At 40.3% G+C, this 23090-nt stretch overlaps 1 protein-coding gene across 4 annotated transcripts in view; it reads left to right on the top strand.

Moving 5' to 3' along the window:
- Positions 1–23090, top strand: part of CAST (calpastatin) — a 124604-nt gene that overhangs the window by 6364 nt on the left and 95150 nt on the right. For all 4 annotated transcript variants that reach the window (XM_079791486.1, XM_079791488.1, XM_079791485.1 and 1 more), the window contains exon 2: positions 10434–10496. In XM_079791486.1, coding sequence (XP_079647612.1) covers positions 10434–10496 — 63 coding nt within the window. The remainder of the gene's footprint in view (positions 1–10433; positions 10497–23090) is intronic.

Below are 23090 nucleotides of genomic sequence, written 5' to 3'. Positions count from 1 at the left end.
TCATTTTCTTAGGTATAATATGGAAATGTGAGATTAATATAACACACAGTCATGAGATAGACAAAGTCGTAAACATAAACTTATCAGATGAACCTAGTTCCTTTGTTCTTATAAAAAATAAAAAATAAAATCTCTGTTCTAATATTTACAGCCTTAAACTTTTGCTTGCATCTCATATTCATTTTACTGTCTCATAATTCGCCACAATCGGATTAGTGCCAGAGAAAAAGAAGGGAGTGGAATAGCTTTTATTGTAGTATTCTTAAAATGAGCCAGGCAATGGGCCAGGTTCCTCATTAACTCAGCCAATTTCATAAATATCCCATAAATATCCCTGGGGTAGGTACCATTAGCTCCATTTTACAAAGGAAAATACACACACACACACACACGCACACACACGCACACACGAAGGTTAAATTATTTGCCCAAGGTCACATAGCCTTTCACTTCCATGCTCTTTCTGTCCTATTAGAGTTTGTCAGGAAATGGAATGCAGGGAATTGGTTACCCAGGTTATAGAAGAGGCTGGGAAGCCAACTGGGGTGGGTGAGGCAACCCAGAGGTTAGAAATTGCAGGAAGCTGCTACAATTCCTAGGCTGGAAAGACAAAGGGAAGAGCTGGATCACCCTGCAGAAGCTGGAACCACCATTGGCTTGTCCTTCAGGAGACCCTACTGCAGAGGCTGCCAGAGGCAGAGAGGAGGGGAAATACTGCCCACCCACCACCTCCAGTCTCTTGCTGGTGCCTCCCTCTGGCCAAACCAGCCTGAGACCATCCATCTTGGGAGCCAGCAAACATCCCTGCTACACCAACAGGGCAGGCTCAGGGCGGCCCAGAACTGCACTAGGGAGACTGTGTTAAAGCAAAACCAGCGTTACATCTTGGTCCTCCTTGTTTGCTGAACAATCCTGTTTTAGCAAGCGAAATACACAGAAGAATAGATTTGAAGGGATTTGGCAGGAAATATTAAATTTGCACAGTGTCTCTAATATATTTTAGCTTTTTGTTCTTTTGTCTAGTTTATGGACCTGAAAAGAGCAAAAGTGATTCACAGGGAACATTTAGAGGTTTGTGGAAAGAGGTTTGTGGAAAGTATTCATTCAATCAAGATTTAGTTGTCATACCCCCACCATGGGGAAAAAAAAGAATAGAATTTACCATGTGGTTAGGAAGGCAAAATATACATTTATGAAGTAATCAGTGTGCAAGAGAGTCTACAATAAAGTGCTAACTAGTTTGCTTTACTAAGGAAATAGTGACTTACGTGCAGACATGAAGATATGACGTGCCATGCATAGGGCAAGGCTCAGAGTTAGTCAGGAAACGCTGGTGTGCACACAAGGCCCTGAGCCATCAGCGCTCACCCAGGAGGCCCGGAGCTGCCCCAGCCTGCCTGACCAGGACAAGCCCCGCATCGAGGCTGACTCAGTGGGTGATTTGAGGAGCAGAAACCTCCACTTCCAGTCATGGTGCCACAAATCTCCCTGCAAAACCAGTGGTTCCCAATCCTAGCTGCATTTTAGGAATTTTAGAAACTATATTCATGTCCAGGCCCCACCCTGAGCAAACCAGCTCCAAGTCCCTGGCTCCAGTGTGAGTGTTTCCAAACGTGCCCCAGGTCCTGGTGGCCCTCTCTGCGGGTGAACCCCCTGCTGACCGCAGGCTTCCTGATCCTTAGGAGGCCCCGGAACAAGCCTTCCCCAGTAGGTGCAGTGGTGGTGCAGTGAGAGCTGAGCTTTGTGCCCTGGGAAAGTCCAGAGGGCACCAAGATAACATTTTATTGCTTCATGGTTTTGGTACAGTGGGCGCTGGACATGCAAATACTGATCTCATGCAAATACTGGTCTCCAAGTTGAAGAAAGAAAATTTTCAAATAACTTTCACGGTTTTTTAAAACAACTTTTAAAAAATATAATTCACAAACCATAAATTCACCCATTAAAACATACAATTTAATATTTTTAATGTACTCATAGGGTGGTACAACCATCACCTCAATTTAATTTAATTTAATTTTTAATATTTTATTGATTTTTTACAGAGAGGAAGGGAGAGGGATAGAGAGTTAGAAACATCGATGAGAGAGAAACATCGATCAGCTGCCTCCTGCACACCCCCCACTGGGGATGTGCCCGCAACCAAGGTACATGCCCTTGACCGGAATCGAACCTATGACCTTTCAGTCTGCAGGCTGACGTTCTATCCACTGAGCCAAACCGGTCAGGGCTCCATTTAACTTTAGAATGTTTTTGTCACCCCCTAGAAACTGTATCTTTATTTTTTTAATAAAGTGAAGACATTTCAGTGTTGGGTGCTCTTTCACAGCTGGCCTTGGACTTGGAAAAGCTCATTTGTTTCTGCCTTCTCTCCTCGTTCACATGTGTAGAAGTTTGTTGATTGTGTCTTATTCTGTGCAAAGTATGCCCTTGTCTGTGTCTGTGTCATGGTGCATCTGGGTCACGATAGGGAGGGTGCCCAAATGCTGGAAGGTCCTCAGCTGGGTGGGAGCACGGCTCCAGTCTTACTGCCCCTGGCCCTCGTTATTTCCTGACAGGTTCAGGGTCTGGTTTGCTAGGGTAGAAGATTTTAGCATATTACTGCCGTCTCCTAGAATGAGGACAAAGACAGCTGTACTTCCCAAATACGTGGTGATGTCACGGCTGGACATCGTTTGGAAAATTATTCCTTTTTGAGGGAGGAAAGGAAAGCCCTTTATTTCATTTGTTTCCCTGCTTCTGCACTCCTGTCTTGGGTGGCCTGGTCTTCCCAGGGAAATGTTCCTTGCTTTAGGGCTGGCCTCCTGCTCTACCTTTGTTTGGTCTCATCTCCAGCAGCTTCTGCAGGATGAAATGTACAAGTATTGTGTGACTGACTAATTTTATAAAACAAACCAGTCTTAGAAAAGAAGGGTTTTGTTTTGCCTTTTTTTGTGCGTGGTGATTTTCATTTCAGAGCATTGGGTTGAGACTGTTTTTGTTAATCCTTACCTGAGGATATTTTTTCATTGAATTTTAGAGAGAGTGGAAGGTGAAAGGTTTGGGGTTGGACCAGCGTCACACAGAATGGACTCAAGCCTCAGTGTAATCAAAATGATATTTATTCATGGCACCTGGGTGCAGGTGGACTGATTTCGAGAAAGAAACCAGTGGCAAATGGGGAGAGAGCACGCTTTTTACGTGCTCAGGGAGAGCTGCAGATGGGTTGACCGTGTATCAGGACCATGTATCAGGTCCTGACATGTATCAGGACCGTGCCCCTACCTCCACCCCCCATCCCCCACCCCCCACCCTGGTTGTAGTTTTACAGTCTTGCCCTTTTGTCCTTCTGCTGGTGCCAGACGTCCTTCCTCCGGGGGGCTGTGCAAGAATTAGGGTCTTCAGGAATTTCTGTAAAATAACCACTCAAGGGGAACATGTTTGTATAAGGCTTAGGCTCGCAGGACGAGCTTTCTTTTGTTAGCCCTGCTGAGTTAGCCCTGTTCCTTGATTAACCCTTTCAGAAGGAAGGGGAAGCAACAGAGAGAAACATCCGAGGTGAGAGAGACCCTTCGATTGGTTGCCTCCCGCATGCACCCCAACCGGCAACTGAGGTACATGCTCTTGACCTGAATTGAACCCGTGATCCTACGGTCTGGGGGGGACCTATGCTCTAACCATTGAGCAACACAGCTAGGGCTGGATTGAGACTTTTTGGATGTGAATCTCAAGATCTCAGCTAGCTTTTAACTAGATGCAGCGTAACCCAGCCTCTGGCCATAGACTGTAATCCTGACACGTGGTATGACCAGGGAAGACCTCACCTTTCAGATCCTCTACTTTTTCCCCATTTTATTTATTTATTTATGTTAATACTTTATTGTTGGAAGTTTTACATACGTCTCCTTTTTCTCTCATTGACCTCTCCCTGCCTGCGCCCACCTCCCAGTACATGCCCCCACCCCCCTGTTGTCTGTGCCCATTGGTTATGCTCAGATGCATGGATACAAGTCTTTTGGTTGATCTCTTACCACCCGTCCCCCTCCCTCTCCTGCCTTCCCTCTGAGGTTTGACTGTCTATTTATGCTTCTATGTCTCTGGATCTATTTTTGTTCATCAGTTTATGTTGTTCATTATATTCCACAAATGAGTGAGATCATGTGATATTTATCTTTCTCTGATTGGCTTTTTGCTTAGCATAATGCTATCAGGTCCATCCATGCTATTGCAAATGGTAAGACTTCTTTCTTTTTACATCAGTGTAGTATTCCATTGTGTAGATGTACCACAGTTTTTTAATCCACTCATTTGCTGTTGGGCACTTAGGCTGTTTCCAAATCTTAGCTATTGTAAATTGTGCTGCTATGAACATAGGGGTGCATATCTCCTTTCTGATTGGTATTTCTGTTTTATTGAGTTATATTCCTAGAAATGGGATTACTGGGTCAAATGGGAGCTCCATTTTTAATTTTTTGAGGAAACTTCATACTATTTTCCACAGTGGCTGCACCAGTCTGCATTCCCACCAGCAGTGCACAAGGGTTCTTTTTTCTCCGCATCTTCACCAGCACTTGTCGTTTGTTGATTTGTGGATGATAGCCATTCTGACAGGTGTGAGATGGTACCTCATTGTTGTTTTAATTTGCATGTCTTGGATGATTAGTGACTTTGAGCATGTTTTCATATGTCTCTTGGCCTTCTATATGTTGACTTTCGAAAAATGTCTATTTAGGTCCTTTGCCCATTGTTTGATTGGATTGTTTATCTTCCTTTTGTTAAGTTGTATAAGTTCCCTATAAATTTTGGAAATTAAACCCTTACCGGAGATAACATTGGCAAATATGTTCTCCCATGCAGTGGGCTTTCTTGTTTTGTTGATGGTTTCTTTTGCTGTGCAGAAGCTTTTTATTTTGATGTAGTTGCATTTGTTTATTTTCTCCTTAGTTTCCATTGTCCTAGGATCTGTATTGGTAAAGATATTGCTATGACATATGTCTGATATTTTGCTGCCTATGGACTCTTCAGAGATTTTTATGATTTCCCATCTTATGTGTAAGTCCTTTATCCATTTTGAGTTTATTTTTGTGTGTGGTATAAGTTGGTGATCTAGTTTCATTTTTTTGCATGTATCTAACCAAATTTCCCAGCACCATTTATTAAAGAGACTGTTTTGACTCCATTGAATGCTCTAGCCTCCTTTGTCAAATATTAATTGACCATAATGGCTTAGGTTGATTTCTGGGTTCACTGTTCACTTCGATTGGTCTATATGTTTGTTCTTGTGCCAGTACCAGGCAATTTTGAGAACAGTGGCTTTGTAATATAGCTTGATGTCTGGTGTTGTAATCCCTTCAACTTTGTTCTTCTTTCTCAGAATTGCTATGGCTATTCAGGATCTTTTTTTATTCCATATAAATTTTTGAAGAGTTTGTTCTAGCTCTGTGAAATATGCCCTTGGTATTTTAATGGGATTTCATTGAATCTATAGATTGCTTTTGGTAGTATAGACATTTTAATGATGTTGATTCTACCAATCCATGAACACGGCATATTCTTCTACTTATTTATATCTTCCTCTATCTCTTTTTTTCAATGTTCTGTAGTTTTCTGCATACAGGTCTTTTTACCTCTTTAACATTAAAAAGATCATATACCATGACCAAGTGGGATTTCTTCCAGGGATGCAAGGATGGTACAATATCTGCAAATCAGTAAATGTGATACTTCACATAAACAAATTGAAAAACAAAAACCACATGATCATATCAATTGATGTAGAAAAGCATCTGACAAAATTCAACACCCTTTTTTGATAAAAACTCTCAGCAAAGTGAGAATAAAGGAACCATACCTCAATATAATAAAAGCCTTTAAGACAAACCAATAGCCTACATAATACTCAATAGGCAAATACTAAAACCATTTCCCCTAAGAACAGTAACAAGACAGGCATGCCCACTTTCACAGTTCCTGTTCAACATAGTATTGGAAGTGCTAGCCATAGCAATCAAACAAGAAGAAGAAATAAAAGCTATCCAAATTTGAAAAGAAGAAATAAAATGGTCATTATTTGTAGATGACATTATATTGTACTTAGAAAATGCTAAAGACTCCATAAAGAGACTACTGGATTTAATAAATGAATTTGGCAACATAGCATGATACAAAATTAACACTCAGAAATCTTTGGCATTTTTATACACCAATAATGAGCTCACAGAAAGAGAAACTAAAAAAATAATCCCATTTACCATTGCAACAAAAAAATAAAGATACCTAAGAATAAACAGATCTTCTATTCTTTTTAGTAGATGCTTAGTACATGTTAGTTTCTTTTTCCTCGTGGAAAACTGCTTGGATTTATTGGGATTGTGGTTTGATTCTCTTCCCTGACCTCTCTCTCCTTCCTTTCTCATGCTCATCACCTCTCCCCATCTCACAGCCTCACATAGTAGTAGCAGACAAAGTTTTCTCTCTTTGTTCTTAGAAAGTCTTCCTGCAGATTCCTAAACTGGATAAAATTTGACATATTTCCCAAATATTTCATTTCACCATCTCAATTATGTCAAAAGTGCTCAATTGTTCCTTGAATTAAAACATTAGGCACTTTGATACTCTCTCAGTAAAAAGATATAATTGATTTCACATCATTAATTGAACGCTGAGTGTTGAATGAGCCCCATAAAAGGATCAGGGCAATGGTTCATTCAGAAAGTTGCTATTTACTGGACATTGAATGGCATTAATAATACTTGTTAATTCTCTTAAAGTCACGATGGTGGAGTTACATGGGAAAAGTCCTCATTTTAAGGAGATACATGGTGAAATATTTAGGGATAAAGTTTCAGGACATTTCCAATTTACTTTCAAATATAGGTACATATACAAACATAGATAAATATATTTATGTATCTGTCTATAATATATGACAGATACATAGATCTGTGTTAATAGTTGTTGGATCTAAGTGGTGAGAATATTGGCATTTAGTGTATTCTTTCAACCTTTTGTATGTTACCAAAATCTATATATATAAAAGGCTAATATGCTAAGTCCTTCCAACTGTCTGACCAGTCACTATAACATGCACTGACCACCAAGGGACAGATGCTCAACGCAGGAGCTGACGTGACATGCACTGGCCATTTACAAAGAAACGTCACTGCAGACCTGGCGCCAACAAAGTAACATTCAGCTTTTCCCAAGTGGGACACAGGCCCCCACCACCCCAGAGCGACAGCCCACCAAATCGCAGCCATTGCTGCTGAGACCTCATGGCACAAAACGCGGCCCACAGCCCAGCCCAGCCCAGAACGGTTGCCTTGGGCACTGGGTAATAACATCACGTAGCAACGACCAGCTTCCTCTCCCTTGCAACTAGCTTCCTTGGAGTTTCTTCAGCCTAGGAACACAATTTGCTTTATAGCCAGGTACAAACATTTTACAGTTAAACCGAATGTCTGTTAAGCATTTTCCCATGCCTCATCTCATTTGATCCTCACAGAAGTACTGGAGTAGGTAAATAGGAGACTCGGTAGAATCCTATTTTCTTTTCATTAGCCGGAAAATGGAGATTTAGAAAGTTTAGAAACTTGACCCAACTGAAAAGAAGTAAGAAATGGTGGACCTTGAAAATGACTTCAGGTTTTCTCACTGCAAAGAATATAGTCAAACACTGCTGCAGTTAAATATTTTACCCTTTGTTCTTTCTGCATGATCTACAATAATAATCTGCTTTGTGTTGGTATTTATTGCTGTGTTGCTGACACTTACGTGAAAGAGAAGTTGGGGTGCTTCACTGGGCTGGAAAAAGTTTAGCTAAATCAGAAAGCAAGTATAATTAAGCAAGTTTATTCTCTATATATACAAGGCTAAGTTGACTCGTGCATGTGCGATACATATAAAGCTCTGGCTGGTGCCAATCGCATGCGTGTGTTTTGATCTGTCATTGTCGATCGTGAATTTGGTTGATACTTCTATTATAGAGAAAGGGAAAATAGTGATATTAAAATATTTCTTCTAATTAATTTCCTTTCAATGTGCATGAATCCGTGCACTGGGCCTCTAGTTTTATAACAAAAAGCCAGGTTAAAAGTAGAAAATGGAAAAATACAATACATACAGTTCCTAAAATTTTTGCCACTTGTTTATGTGACTTTTGTCATTATGCTTTTGAATATTATAAAAAAGCTTCCTATTGAGAGCAAATATTTCTTTTAAAATGACAAAATACCAATTCTTAAAATCCATAAGTTTTATAAGTTGTCATTATAACTTAACATTTAAAAAATATTTGTTATATATATATATACACATATGTATACATATATATATGTATATATATGTTCCAAACTATTATTTAGAACCAACATTATTTTGAATAATTTTGAGCATTTCAATGAAAGCATGTAACTGATATTGTTGCTTAATCTGGAGAAATGCAACTTGAAACACCATCAGGAAACAACTTTTTAAAAATTTCTAAAGAAAAATATCTGAATACCAATAGACAGAAAAAGCTGTACATTTACTGTGGGGTAATAAATCATAACATATATTTGCTACATGAGTAGAAAGCAGATTGAGACCTTGTGGAGAACATGGAACCTTGCATTGACTAGAGCAAACTGCCTCTTTATTTGTAAAATGGAATAATAATACCTCCTGGCAAGTAAATGAGACACTCTAGACAGTGTGTTCAGTAAAACAGTGGATACTGTTGTGTTATTACCTATATCTAATCTGACAAAGATATGGAATTGGAGATTATAAATGAATGTGATATCATGGCTCTAAATGACCAGTTCTGGGAGGAGACAGACCGACTAAATCTCTATCACTGCACATCTGTCCCTCTCAAATTCTGTCTCCAAGTGCCGAAGAATTCTTCCCCCTAGTCTGGCCTTTAGGAATCTTTTGCTCACCAAATTTTCTAAAACTTACCAATTCCCACCTTGCTTTGGTGCATATGGGCTTTTAAATGGCGTTTCCCCCCCCCAAGATTTATTAACTACTCAGTACTGATTGCTCTCAACTGGGGACAAACAGACTCCTGACTAGGACATGTGGGTAAAACGAGCCCTGTGTAGAGGGCTTCATTCACAGGCTAGTGCAGCAGCTGCCTGCTTTTCTGCGGATTCCACTCACCAATCCATGAGAGCTTGTCATGTGGGGAAGAAGTTCCCATTCATGACAGTGATTTCTTCATAGTCTTTCATACAGAGATGCCCATGTGTTGGGCATTCCTTGGCCTTTTTTTTTAATTTTACTAAAATATCTGTTGATATGATTAAAGGGAATAGTATTCTATCTTGCTGTTTGTATAATGACAAACAATAGATTTTAAGTCAGAAGACTTGCTTTGTAAATTTTTCCCATTTGTTAGGTGTCTATCCTTGTGAAAAACACAGCAATTGACTCTCATTCTTAGTATTTTATCCACGAAATCATATGAGCCACTTTTATTGTCAAATAAGAATGTATCTGAAAGTGCTTTGTAAATAATAAAGAATGATATAATTATTATTACTATTGCAACTCTTAATCTGGCTAATTTCAATTACCTACATACCATGTTATGATTCTGCTCTAGGGAATGTAATGGAATTTTATATTTTGGTTGAACTGAAGATAATTGTGATTGAACCCAATGATGAGCTTTTTTAAAAAAAATTATTTAGGCTTCATTTTCCCACTTTTTTGAACATCCCACAATATGCAAAAAAAATGAAATAATTCTTTGTACTCTTGTCAGGAATATGCAATTTTCAGTTTTCAAAAAAATCAATAAACTTTATAGCTTATTTTACCGTAGCATCAAAACAAATGAGCCGGTAAGCTACTTGAAGTTTTTATGTACCACATACAAGTACTTGCATTCATCCCCAGTGTTCTAGTGAGAAAAATCATTCTGTTTCTGGATATTACGAACTTTTAAAGCCGTAGTGAGTGGAAGTTGCAGGTGTGGTCTTGCCACTTCAGGGTTTATCTCTCTGAACTGGTGAATACTTAGAAGAGCTGTAGGGAATTCCAAGAGCCATCGAAGTGATGGCTGACTGGGAAAATCTGGTCCTCCCTCTTGTCCATGCTGACGGAGGCTTTACCCTCAGCATGACCCCCAGACATCTCATCTCCCTCAGGAAACAGACGTCTCCCACACTGGCAATTTGGCATTTTGTAGGAGATGAGATGCCACCTTAGCATCACCATCAGATCTGTGTCTGGTTAATTATAGACTGACTTTCTACACCCCAAATGCATGTCTGTAGTTTCCCTTGAGTTTTGAAAGCCACCCATATCAGTGGGGATAGAATTATCAACATTCCCAGGAGGAAGATTAAAGGGGTCCTTGTTCTTGACAGTCTATATATTTAGCCCTTTGGGATTAAAGTCACTATTATATTATCTTGTATCACCTCCCTCTATTAAACATTATCTTTTTTTTTTTTTTACAGCATGTCTATGAAAAAGACAGTGGATCGCCTTCCAGGTCAGGAGAAAAGAAAGGAGCAGATGAGGTAATTTCCACAATACTGGGTTTTCATTTTCTCTTGCTTTTAAATTGTGAATTCTTCACTGAAACAAATAATGAGGTAGCAAAGAGTTCCTACTGGTATATTGGCAAATTTAGTTTTAACTAAATTTAATTCAAGAATATAAATGGAAATCATTAAAAAATAAAATGCTTGCCCTGGCTTGTGTTGCTCATTGGTTAGAGTGTTGGCCCACACACCAAAAGGTCGTGGGTTTGATTCCCAGTCAAGGGCACGTACCTGGGTTACAGGTTTGCTCCTCGCTCTCGATTGTAGTGCATGCGGGAGGCTACCAGTGGATGTGTCTCTCTCACATCGATGTTTCTCTCTCTCTTTCTCCCTCTCCCTCTCTCCCTTCATTCTCTCTGAAAAGCAGTGGGGGAAAAAATATCCTCATGTGAGAATTAACAATAAAGTAAAATGCTCCTGGAGAAAGAACCTTTAGAAAAATAACTAAATTATTTAGGGTATTTTTCCCATAGGAATTGGTGAATCTTAAATGTTCTGTTGTGAACATGGCAGATTGAGAAGGGGAATCCAAATGCTGCAGTGGAAACAGAAATCTCTTTATTTTATTTTATTTTATTTTTCAGTTATAGTTTACATTCAATATTATTTTGCATTAGTTTCAGGTGTACAGCATAGTGGTTAGACAATTATATATATTTTACAAAGTGATCCCCCCCCCCCGATATTTCAAGTGCCCACCTGGCACCATACATAATCAATACAATATTGTTGACTATATTCCCTATGCTGTACTTCACATCCCAGTGACTATTTTGTAACTGCCAATCTGTACTTCTCAATCCTTTCACCTTTTTCATGCAGCCCCAACTCCCCTCCCTTCTGCAGCCATCAGTCTGTTCTCAGCATCTGAGTCTATTTCCATTTCGTTTGTTTATATTGTTCTTTAGATTCCACATGAGGAAATCTTTTTAAAATTGGAGTGCACTGTGAAAGGAGGACAGTGATGGCCTGGATTAACCAGACATTCAAGTTCGTAAACAAAAGGAGGAGAGAAAGAACTATTTTTCTTTGGAGTGATTCTGTGGAAATGCTAGTAAAACCAAACCTCCCCACTCTGAGATGGGTTTTCTGGGAGCCTGTGAGTTTCTCCTTTCAGTGAGCGGTGCACCATTGTGTGCACGGGCAGCACTGGCCTGCTCCTCCAGGGGAAGGTCATGTGAAAGTGCTGTCCTTCAAAAGGGCTCTGGGCTTGCCTCCCTTTTGCTGCTTTTTACCTTTTAAATCTCAATAGGTAGACTCATCTTCATTCAATAGAAATTGTTTCATTCCAACTTGCTAAATAGCTCCTGAAAACGATGTGCAAAGTTAGAACAGCATCAAGTGGTCATTTTATTTTTCTCTATTTTATCAACATGTTTATAGAAAGTTCGCTCCTCTTTCTGTTTATTTTCAATATATTCCATATGTCAGGAGAATATAATGGCTAGAATCAGCCAGGAATTATATGCACTAAGGTTTACTCCTTTGCTTTCCACTACCCTTGAGAATATAATTTAGATTATTTCTTATTAAGAAAACTTGCAGTACATTTTTGTAACCACGGAAGGCAAATGTTTTTTGAAAGAGAAAAAGTAAAATGTTATTAAGCTTTTTACCGGCTTCTTGGTTAAATTATTAAAAACTAAATGTTAATATGAAAACCACATTTTTCCTCTTCACAAGCATGAAAATCTATATAATATTATTCAGTTCCCTTATCAATCTTACTCTTAAAATATATTCCTAGATAAGTTTTCTATCAAATAATGTTCTTTTTTTTAAAAAAAGATTTTAGAAAGGGAGAAAGAGGGAAAGGAAGGCAAAGAGAAAGAGAGAGAGACTGGAACTTGCATGTGAGAGAGATACATCAATTGGTTGCCTCCCGTATGTGCCCCGATCAGGGATCAAACCCATAACCTAGGTATATGCCCTGATCGGAAATCAAACTGGCAACCTTCTGGTGCAATGGGACAGTGCTCCAACCAACTGAGCCACACTGGCCAGGACTATCAAATAATTTTCTGTTTGAAAACTGTAGTGTATCTTTATTCTCCAAATAAAGATATAATATTTTTAGATGTTGTTCTCTATTAATATTACTCAAGATTAAACTATTTGTACAAAAAAAGAAAATCATTTTGAGTACAGTCAGGTGGTTAGTAGTCTAGTTCTTATAGGCTATTTCGCCCCAATTAGGTTATCATTATGTGGAAGCTTACGTATTACATCTGGAGTGTGCATGCATTGTTGGGTGTGCATGATTGATAACATAGTGTTGGGACTTATTTTTTATAATATCTGGACTATAAAGTGCCTTATTTCCATTTTTATAAAGGGCTTGGCCAAACTGATAAGGAGCCCTGTTACAGATGCAGCCAGGGGAGAATTCGAGATTTCTGTCTGAGGAGGCAGACTAAATGAACTTCTACCTCAAGAAAAGGAGGAAGGAACGTTTCTTCTCTTTATCAGCCGATTCAAACAATTCCAACATTGTTTCATAACACATGAGAAATTCAGATTTACAGCTCCTGTACTTATGTCAGAGCGTGGACGTGTGGGTCTGTTCTGCTCTGTCCTGGCCAATAGAAGCAAGGAGGGGGTAGAGGCTTGTCCCACCTCCCATGGAGTAAAACACTGTAGAGATTCATATAGTCTGAGATGGAAGATGGTTTGTTATCTCACCAAATTCTGCCCAGGCCTACTTACCGGGGCGGACAGACCTGTGGGTGGGATGATTTGGTGGCCAAGGAGCCTCTAATTCTGTATGTTATGTGAAAATAAGTCATTGAGGAAATGCTGTGGCCTTGGAGACAGTTCAAGGAAGTCATCGTGCATTAGGCATTATTTTAGCCTTTGTATTCACAATTATGAAACCGAGTCCAATCTTGAATTGTTATCTACCTTGCCTCCCACTGTGGTTGCTTCTCAAGATTACCAGAGAAGGATTTCCCGAAACTGATTCTTTCTCCCAAATATTTTTCTTACGACTGCTCTGCTGAACAAGAGGTAAGATTAGGAAGCGTATTTTGGGTTTTGGTAATCCATTTTCAAACTAGCATGCATTCCAAAGGTTAAATATCGCATTGTCCTCAACATATGTAAACATATTGGTTGGACTTCCAAGGACAGACCTAGGCCTTTGAAATAAAGTCAGTTTGAAAATTTGCTTTCTATGCTCAGGGTACTTCTTGGTGGTTTTTCTTCTCCCTTTATTATTCTGCTGCATTTCATTTGGAGGTGCAAGAAAAAAAGGGTACAGAAGAGGACTTTGGAAAGTTGCAACCAGGAGAAAACAACTGGTTTTATAATTCCTCTGTCTCTGAGAAGGACCTAACAAATTCATAATGATTGTATAAACAGACAAATACATTCTCATAGGCATTAACTCTAATCCAATCTCAAGCATTTGCATTGCAAAACTGCCTTACAGTTTTCTCTCTTGGACCTTTACCTTTGCGTTCTGGGAGAGTTTCTGAAGTTTATCCCCCATATTTTTATTTCTATCATCTAAAGGCTGCTCTTTGAAACTTAAAATGCACATTTAAATTTTGCCCCCTTTTTGTTGCGGGGGGAGGGTGTTTACTTGCAGCCCCCTCTACGGTCCACTTATCTTTCTGTCTCACTCTGTTATCTCTCCATCTCAATCAGTTCTGACTGCAGCTCTCAGGTTTCGTGGAGGTAAGACCATCTTGTTTCCTATTAAGGATGAAAACCTTTTTCTAAAATTTTCTTCTTGTAGCATATCATTTTGTGAGATCTATTCTCTTTTTCAGTCTTCAGGAAAATGATGCTCTCTCTCTTCCTCTGCAGTGTCTTTGAGAGTCCAGATTTCTTTATTTCTGTGTGACCATTTTGAAGTAGAACTCTGTGTACATCTGGTTTGTCCATACGCATGAGCCTGTTGCCCACAGCCCCGCTCTGGCCATGTTCAGGCTGGTTCAGTCTCCTCAGATCGACATCTGTTTGGCAGGTGGATATGTACACTACCGGCAAAATCCCCGCTATTAACAGGCTTTTGTTCAGTACAGAAGACGGTCACCTGTGCGAAATGACATGCATAGAAAAACGTCACTCCTTCGCCCATTTACTGCTAAAGGGGCTCTTCTTACCCCTGTCCCCAAGGAGACCACTTTACTTAGGACCACTGCTCTCCCAGGCTGCAGCGTACCACCTCCACAGCCCGCCCTCCCACGCCTTGCCCCACTCCACTGAACGCACTCCGGATGCTGCTTAATTGGTCCTCAGATTTTGAAACCTTGGCTTAGTTCAGAAAGAAGAGACACTCGCATAGAAAGAGTCACCAATGGGGAATAAAGGTAGACTGCCTCATGCCTAGGCTTTCTAGGTAGTTGCATTTCTAAACGAGGAGCCTGAGTGTTCCAGCTCTCGGGGATGTGTAGGCTTGCTCTGTTTCACCACTCATGACACAGGTGGTTCACCGATTGTGAACATACAAAGTGCTCTGTCAATGCTAGCTGCTGTTACTGTTGTTGTTATTATTACCATTACTTTATTATTATTATTAATTTTTAGGGCAACAAAGAGAGCTCCCATGGCGATAAAGGCGAGCCCTGTATTGATTTCTAACCATGGGATGGGACAGGACTCAAATTCCTTTCTTGATTACGTATTGCAGAGCCCTACCCATGAATAAAGGAAGAAAGTTTTGTAGTTCATTAAGCTTAGTCTTCTGTTTTAGAACCAACCAAGTGTAACACCTAGGAACATATGCCAAAACCTATGTTTAAAATAGAGACCTTTTACATCATCATTCAATAAACAGTTTTATGAGAAGCTGTTTTATGAGAAGGTTTTAAGCTAATAATATTTCTAGTTGGAGATATTGTAGGTCCCTGTGGAGCTGTTTCTGCTATGATTGTGAGGGAGTCAGTGGGGATTCTGCACGGATGCCTCTTCTGTCTCAGTGTCAGACATGGATTCATGTGCTGAACATCAGATAAAGCAAAAAAAAAAAAAAAGTTGAAATTGGTGTTTATACAAAAAGAGATGAGTGTGCCAAGATGCATTACATGTTACAGATTTCTTGAATTATTTCCCAGTTGTTTATAGGTAAATGGATTCAATGATTAATCGAACAATAGCAAATAGGGACATTATTTGGAAAGAACTTATGAGTGATTTCTAAACATATGTTCATCTCCATTCCTAGGGCTCTAGACTTCCTGGTGGCTAATTCACATTGAGATTGGCATCCCTGGGCTTTCCCTTTTGCAGATCAAGCCTCTGATTCCTAGGTCGTCTGATTTGAGCTCAAGGAGCAGAGTTTTGGGACGTTAGTATAGCCCAGAAATAGATCATGCTGAGTCTGCAAATACAGTGTTGAAGAAAAACATTTCTCTTTATAGGAAATTGAGAGCTAAAATGAAATCCTATTCCCATTTCAATTTTGGTTTCACTTAGCACCTGGATAAGAAATTGCTTCTCTGAATATAATTTTGTTACTCATTTTTTTCTGCTTCCTTTCTTTAAACACTGAGTTACACTCAGTAAAATCTGAAACTATTTCACTGAATAGTGAAAGCTGAACAGAAAGTTGAATCGCTAATGAACTTTAAAAATAACACGTTTAAAAGATAATGAAGGTTCGTACTACCAGCTACACAGACGAGAAGTTGCTGAAATACTTCTTAGATATGATACTATGCTTGCTATCTAGCTGCCCGAATGCTAAATGTATAGTTCAGGGGACACCCAGTGGTTAAAAGGAGGAAATTCCTGCTGTTGTGCAGTGTTAACAAATGGATGGAATAAAACATTTCTAGCCTCAGCGGTGGGAACACACTGTTGATTTTGTCTTTCTGAATTAGCATATGTTGGGGGGGGGGGGTTTAATATATTTTATTGATTTTTTACAGAGAGGAAGAGAGAGGGATAGAGAGTTAGAAACATCGATGAGAGAGAAACATCGATCAGCTGCCTCTTGCACACCCCCTACTGGGGATGTGCCCGCAACCAAGGTACATGCCCTTGACCGGAATCGAACCTGGGACCCTTGAGTCCGCAGGCCGACGCTCTATCCACTGAGCCAAACCGGTTTCGGCAAGGGGGGGGGGGGTGTTTTAAGAAAGAGGCTTGCTTTTGACTTCTCGTGTAAAATTTCTTCAAATATTTGAAAATTTACAAATTATAAGATTGAAATGTTAGAAATATGATTAAACTAAAAAAAAACTTCATTGCTGAGAGTATTACAAATGTCCTCCTTTTTCCCCCCATTGCCTCCCTCCACCCAGTTCCCGCCCCATCCCAGGCCTTCGCCACCCTGATCTCTGTGTCCATAAGTAATGCATATATGCATATAAGATCTTTGTTTAATTTCTTCCCATCCCCACCCCCCTTTCCTCTGAGATTCATTAGTCTTTTCCATGTTTCCATGCCTCTGGTTCTATTTTATTCATCAGTTTGTTTAATTCATTGGATTCCTTGTTCATTTATTTTGATTTTTCCTTTAATAAAAACATAAATGACATTTAGAAATGTGGAATAAGTAACTGAGATTAATGCACAAAACAATAATTAAACCTTTTTAACCCAGAAATTCTAATTGTAGGAATTTGTTCCAAGTACATAACCGGAGGTGTATTTGATGGCTATGCACAAGTATATTTATCCTAGCTTTACTTTATCATTATAGCAAACTAGGGGAGAAACAGTTGTACAGCAGTAATGAATTAGTGAAGTTATGGCACAGATGTAGTGACTGAGGCATCTTTAACACTATGCTTTGAAAACATTTAATGAGAGAGGAAAATGTTTGTTAGGTTAAAAAAAGAGAGACTTACAACTCCATTTATATAACATTTAAAACACATATTACTTATTTTTGTATTTGCATAAAAATAGAAAATAACTGAAAGTAGTTGTCTTGCATGGCAAGATTTTGAGTGATGCATTTTCTTCTTTCTATTTTTCTCTTTATTTTAAAACTAGAGGCCCAGTGCACCACATTCGTGCACTCAGAGTGGGGTGGGTCCCTCAGCGCGGCCTGCACCCTCTCGCAGTCCAGGAGCCCTCGGGCGATGTCCGAATGATGGCTTAGGCCGGCTCCCCGCTAAGCCGGCAGGCGAACATCCTTAGTGCTGCCGTGGAGGCGGGAGAGGCTCCTGCCACTGCCGCTGTGCTTGCCAGCCTGTGAGCCCTGCTTCTGGCTGAGTGGCGCTCCCCCTGTTGGGAGTGCACTGACCACCAGGGGCAGCTCCTGCGTTGAGCGTCTGCCCCCCTGGTGGTCAGTGAGCGTCATAGCGACCGGTCGTTCTGCCATTCAGTTGATTTGCATATTACCCTTTTATTATATAGGATGTATGTTTTTTAATCAGAAGAGAAAGAACAATACACAGAATAGAGATAATAAAATAATAATGGAAGAGAGTGTTTTACCAATGATCAGATCTACATCTCTGCCTTTGTCTGCTTAGGCCTTGAAAGAGAAAAGTGTTTTATATGTGAGCCTTTTTCCTTGGGAACCCATAAGAGATAATTCCAGAGCAAGGCTGCTGCTGCTGCTGCTGCTGCTGTGTGTGTGTGTGTGTGTGTGTGTGTGTGTGTGTGTGTGTGTGTATGTGTGCGCGCAGGGGAGAGGGTGAGGCAGGGAGGGAGTACACGTTTGAATACAAGTGCATCTCTTAGATATGGATAAAGAATAAAAATTTAAGCAGCTTAGAGGGCAAAGACTTAAATAATTTTAGTGCATGGTCCCTTTGGCATCTGGTGAAAACTGTTATCTTTTCCTCTGAAAAGTACACATGTACGTGAATACAAAAAAATGCCCCCTAAACGTGACCACAATTTAAAGAGGCTTAAAGGTACATTCCCACCCCTGAAGGGGCAATCTTACCAAGTAGGGACATGTAGGAGGCACCATGTAATAATGATTTTCCAGGTGGCTTGTTCATGCCTGAAATTCCACCATTAGCAACTTCCTTGACCTTTGAATTGAAATATTACCTTCCCCTGGGTCCTCTTTTAAATTGTCAGTATTCCTAAGAGGGATATTACTATATTAATTATTAACACTTTAGTGAGAACTAGTTTACAAAAGGGGAGGAGAATTACATAAACACTATTTTCTATAGATTTGATAAAGGTAGTTGAGAACTGGAAATCATTTGTTGAGAACTAGAGATTAAGAATAGCTAACACATATATAGGCATTACACACACACACACACACACACACACACACACACACACACACACACCTTACAACTACAGTCTTCTGAGGAGGAAATTGATGCACAGCTTAAGTAACCTGTCTGAGGTCACAGTTATTTAGTAGTGGAGCTCAGAATTGACTTACTCACAGTCTGTGCTTTTAACTAGTAATGATACTAGTTATAAAATTACCTATTTTAAGAATTCTACCTAAGGCAATGCCGTAGATTTTTTTTTTTACTGTTGCCCATTTTTGCAACTTCCTTCTCTAACTTTTTTCTTCTTTCTTCCTTGTGCTGTGCCCTGTTTTCATTCAGAAGATCATAAAGTAAAATAGTCATTCCAGTTCCCAGTGGAAGAAAGTGTAGGGACAGACATTCCCTCTTTTTTAGGTGGAAAATGTGGCTTGGAGGGAAGCGGAGTCTCAGCAGAGGCAGAGGCCGGAGAAGGATGGTATTCTCCTGCCTCCAAGTCAATGCAGCCACCTCGAAACTAGAAACTAGAGACTTGAGCTAATGATGACTGGGCGCTGAGTCATCAGGAAGAAACTCCACCTCACTGAAGTGTGGCTCCCGTAGTGTGTGTCATTAAGGCTGTTGTATATGGTACATCTCATTTAACTCGTTTCTGTGTAATCTTGTGAGTTAATGGATAACTTACTTATGACTTACTTACCAGTGTTGCCCAAGGCCATCATATCCTACTTGCTGCATTGCCTTTGTGGTAGCACACGTTTAGACTTCTTGTGGTAATAAAAGCAATTTGTACTTCTTTGCAGACTATTTACAACCAGGGTATGAAGGAACATTTCTAAATAAGAGTCACAGATTTATAATTGCTAGTGTTGGGAAATCTGCTTACCCTTTTGAAAAACGATCCAATTCTAGAGATTGTTTTCCAATAAAGCATGTGTTTTCATGTGGAAATACAATACTTGTCATTTCACAGGGTGACTATTAAGTAGTGGAACTGATTTGTTAACAGATATGTCAAAACATATATTTTAATGAGAGCTCTTGTCCTGAAAACTACTACATTTCATCAAACTTAAGATGCCACTGATAAAAAAAAAAGACTGATTAGAAAATGCTAAGAAAGAAAAAAATCTATCAATTAATTTCTGACCACAGTTTTCTTATACTGGTTTTAAGAAGCATCAGGTGTGAAAGAGGAAAGAAAAGTGACATTAAGTCAATGAAATAAAATTCAGTAGTAACCTGAAAATTTATGTAGTTAAGGTGTTGTCTGTTGTTCAGTTAATTTTGAAACTAATTCTACTTTTACATTCAGAACACAAAAAAGGTTTTATCTTCCCCTCAATATTTTTTCACTAAAATCAATATTGTCCAGTTTAATAGCCTTCCCATATTTACCAGATATGAATCTGATTAACTTTTGATAGTTTAAAAAAAATGTGATTGCCATTCAGAGGATAAATATTTGTTTTGCCTTTAGGAATAATCAAATAATAGGTGGCAGTTTCTGAAGACAGTTAAACAAACAGGGTTTCAGAAATAACTTAAGCAACTATTTGAGCATGCCAGCTGCTAACTTGAACCTTTGAGGCTTTCCATACTCATTTAATGCAAAAGTTTTTGTGTGCTCAAAATTTTTGCCACATGTAACATTCTATCTGTTACTCATAGATCATTGCCAGCTACAGAATCCCCTGGCCAGCTCTCTCTTGAGAGCCCCCTATGGAATATTCGCTATTACTTTGGTTGAAAAGTGGTCTAGTCCCTTTTCCCTGCACTTTGGGTGGAGAAGACAGTGGATTGCAGGCTGCAAGAACTCTGACCAACTACATGGCAGGGAAAGGCACCATGTCTTAGCTGGGACAGGAGGAGGAGCTCTCTCCCCACAGATGGCTGTTTCCTCATCACTGGAAGTCGTTGAGGATGTCCGTCTAAAACCCAACTTGCCTCTTTCTTCACTCTTACTTGGGATTTGCTGAGCTTGCGTGGTGGGCTTATACTTTTCATCAGATGTTTTAACCACTTTTTCTTCAAATACTTGGTTTTGTTTCCTCATCTCTCTCCTCTCTGGAAGCTGGGGTTGTACGTGTATTAGCTGCTGGAAGTTGCCCCACGCTCACTGATGCTCTGTTCTCTACCCTCCGGTCCTTTACTCTCTGTTTCATTCTGGGTAGTTTCTATTGCCACACCTCCAAGTTCACTGATCCTTTCTTTTTCAGTATCTCATTGGTTTACATACACACACACACACACACACACACTTTTTTTTTTTTAATAATTGATTTCAGAGAGGAAGGGAGAAGGGGGAGAGAGATAGAAACATCAATGATGAGAGAGAATCTTTGTTTGGCTGCCTCCTTCATGCCCCCTACTGGGGATTGAGCCAACCTGGGCATGTGCCCTGACTGGGACTCGAACTGTGACCTCCTGGTTCGTAGGAGGACGGTCAGCCACTGAGCCACCTCGGCCAGGCTCTCCCTGGTTCTTTATCCCGATGTAGTTTTCATCTGAGACCTTGTATTTATTTAATCCTTAAAAGTTTGATTTGGGTGTGTGTGTTTTTAAGTATCTTCTATGTCTTGTGTATGTTTTTAAGTATCTTCTATGTCTCTCCTTAATATACTTTTGAAAAGCTTTTTATTTTGAAATAATTATAGATTTCCTTGACCTTGCAAAGATAGTATGGAGAGATCCCATGTACCCTTCATCCAGTTTCCCCATTGGCTGAATCTGATGTAGGTAGAGTACAGTATCACAGCTAGGAAATTGGCATTGGTACAAAATGTGTATATAAGTTCTAAGCCAATTTATTACATGTGTGATTCGTGGGGGCAGTACTACAATCAGGAAACTATACTTTTGAACATTGTATTTCCCTGCATATGGGAAATAAGTTGTATTTTCCTGCTTCTATGCAGGCCTTGTAATTTTTTATTGGATGCCAAACAGAAGTACATTTTGTCTTGTTGGGTGCTTGTTTGTTGTTGCCTTAAGTTTTCTTGAGCTTTGTTCCGGGACACAGTTAGGTTATCTGAAAGCAGTTTGATCCTGTGGGGTTTGCTCTGAAGCTTTGTTTGGCTGGGCCAGAGCCGCCTGTGGAGGGGGACTACCTTTCATCTGCGTGTCCCACCCAGTGACTCACTGCTGGGAACACGTCCTGGCCTGGCCTGTGCGAGCCCCAGTGCTTATGCCTCGGCCCCAGACTGCGGCTTTCCTCCGTATCTGGCGCTCTCTCTGCAGCTCCCCTCTCTGGTGCTCTCCCTGGAGCCCCTGGGGGGCCCTGGCCTGGGGAACTGCCAGCTCCTCCCCCTCATACCAGGGAGACCAATGGCTTCTGCCAGGCCCCTCCTCCAGGCTGTTCCAGGAGCCTGGGAACTCCCCTCCCTGCTCCTCTCCCTCTCAGGGGCACTGTCCTGGGCGCCTGCTGTCCAGAGTCTGAAAGCCACTATTTCATGTAATCGTCTGGGGATTTTTAGTTTAAGGTAGGAACACTTCTCACTTTTGAATCTAAAAATCCTTACCTAAGAACATTAGTAACACTAAAGAGAACTAAACCTGTACTCTTAAAGGGGTTTGAAAATAGTTCTGGAATTGGGTTATTAAGTTTTTCTCAGCCATAAGCCTTATCATTGACTTACTTTTTTGTCCCTATACTAATGAGTTTAGTGCTTTCCAGATATTATGCTGAGGCTTAACTGTGCAATAAAAACCGTCGAACTCGCCTCAGCAGTATCCTGCCCTGACACCTGTATAGTACCTCAAACGGGCCCTTGCAACTCTCGGGAAACACACTGAGGTCATGTCCATTCCTGTAGACTATAATGACTCTGAGTCACCCCTCTTCCTCCCCGACTCCCAGACCCATGTGACAGTGTTGGCACCTGGGGGCCCCATCCCAGCAAGGCCAGAGCGGCAGTCACCTTTGACATCAAATGCAGGACAGCTGGGACCCGCTGCTGGCTCTGGCAGGCCCCCTCAGTGGGCAGGCCTTTGAGCGTGAACTCTGTGAGTGGTCCCGGGCTCCCCATAGCTGGAGTGTACTGAATGATTGTACGTCTGTCTGTCTGTGGGCTAGGTGCATCGTATTTATACTTCCATGCAATCCCCAGAGCTTGCACAGGGCCAGGACAGGACATGCTCCCACTAGTCAGAATCACCGGGTAGAGTCCTCAGAAGGGTGTCATCTCTGCCCTGAAAAAAAGTTACTCCTAGTCTCAAAGCTGCTCTCACTCAACAAAGCTTAAGAGCCAACCTCAAAAGAATCAAATTGTTTCCGAGTAACTTAACTGTGTCCCTTATTAGAATCATAGTCCTAAGGAAAAATCACCTTTTTTCTATCCAGTGAAAAAAACCAATTATTATTTTTTTTGATGATGTAAATATTAAAATCTCTTGGAAGATTCTCAGGACTCTGTATGCGTTAAAA

This window comes from Cnephaeus nilssonii (assembly GCF_951640355.1).
Source record: "Cnephaeus nilssonii genome assembly, chromosome: 2".
Lineage (NCBI taxonomy): Eukaryota > Metazoa > Chordata > Mammalia > Chiroptera > Vespertilionidae > Cnephaeus > Cnephaeus nilssonii.
This window is presented reverse-complemented; position numbering and strand designations above follow the sequence as displayed.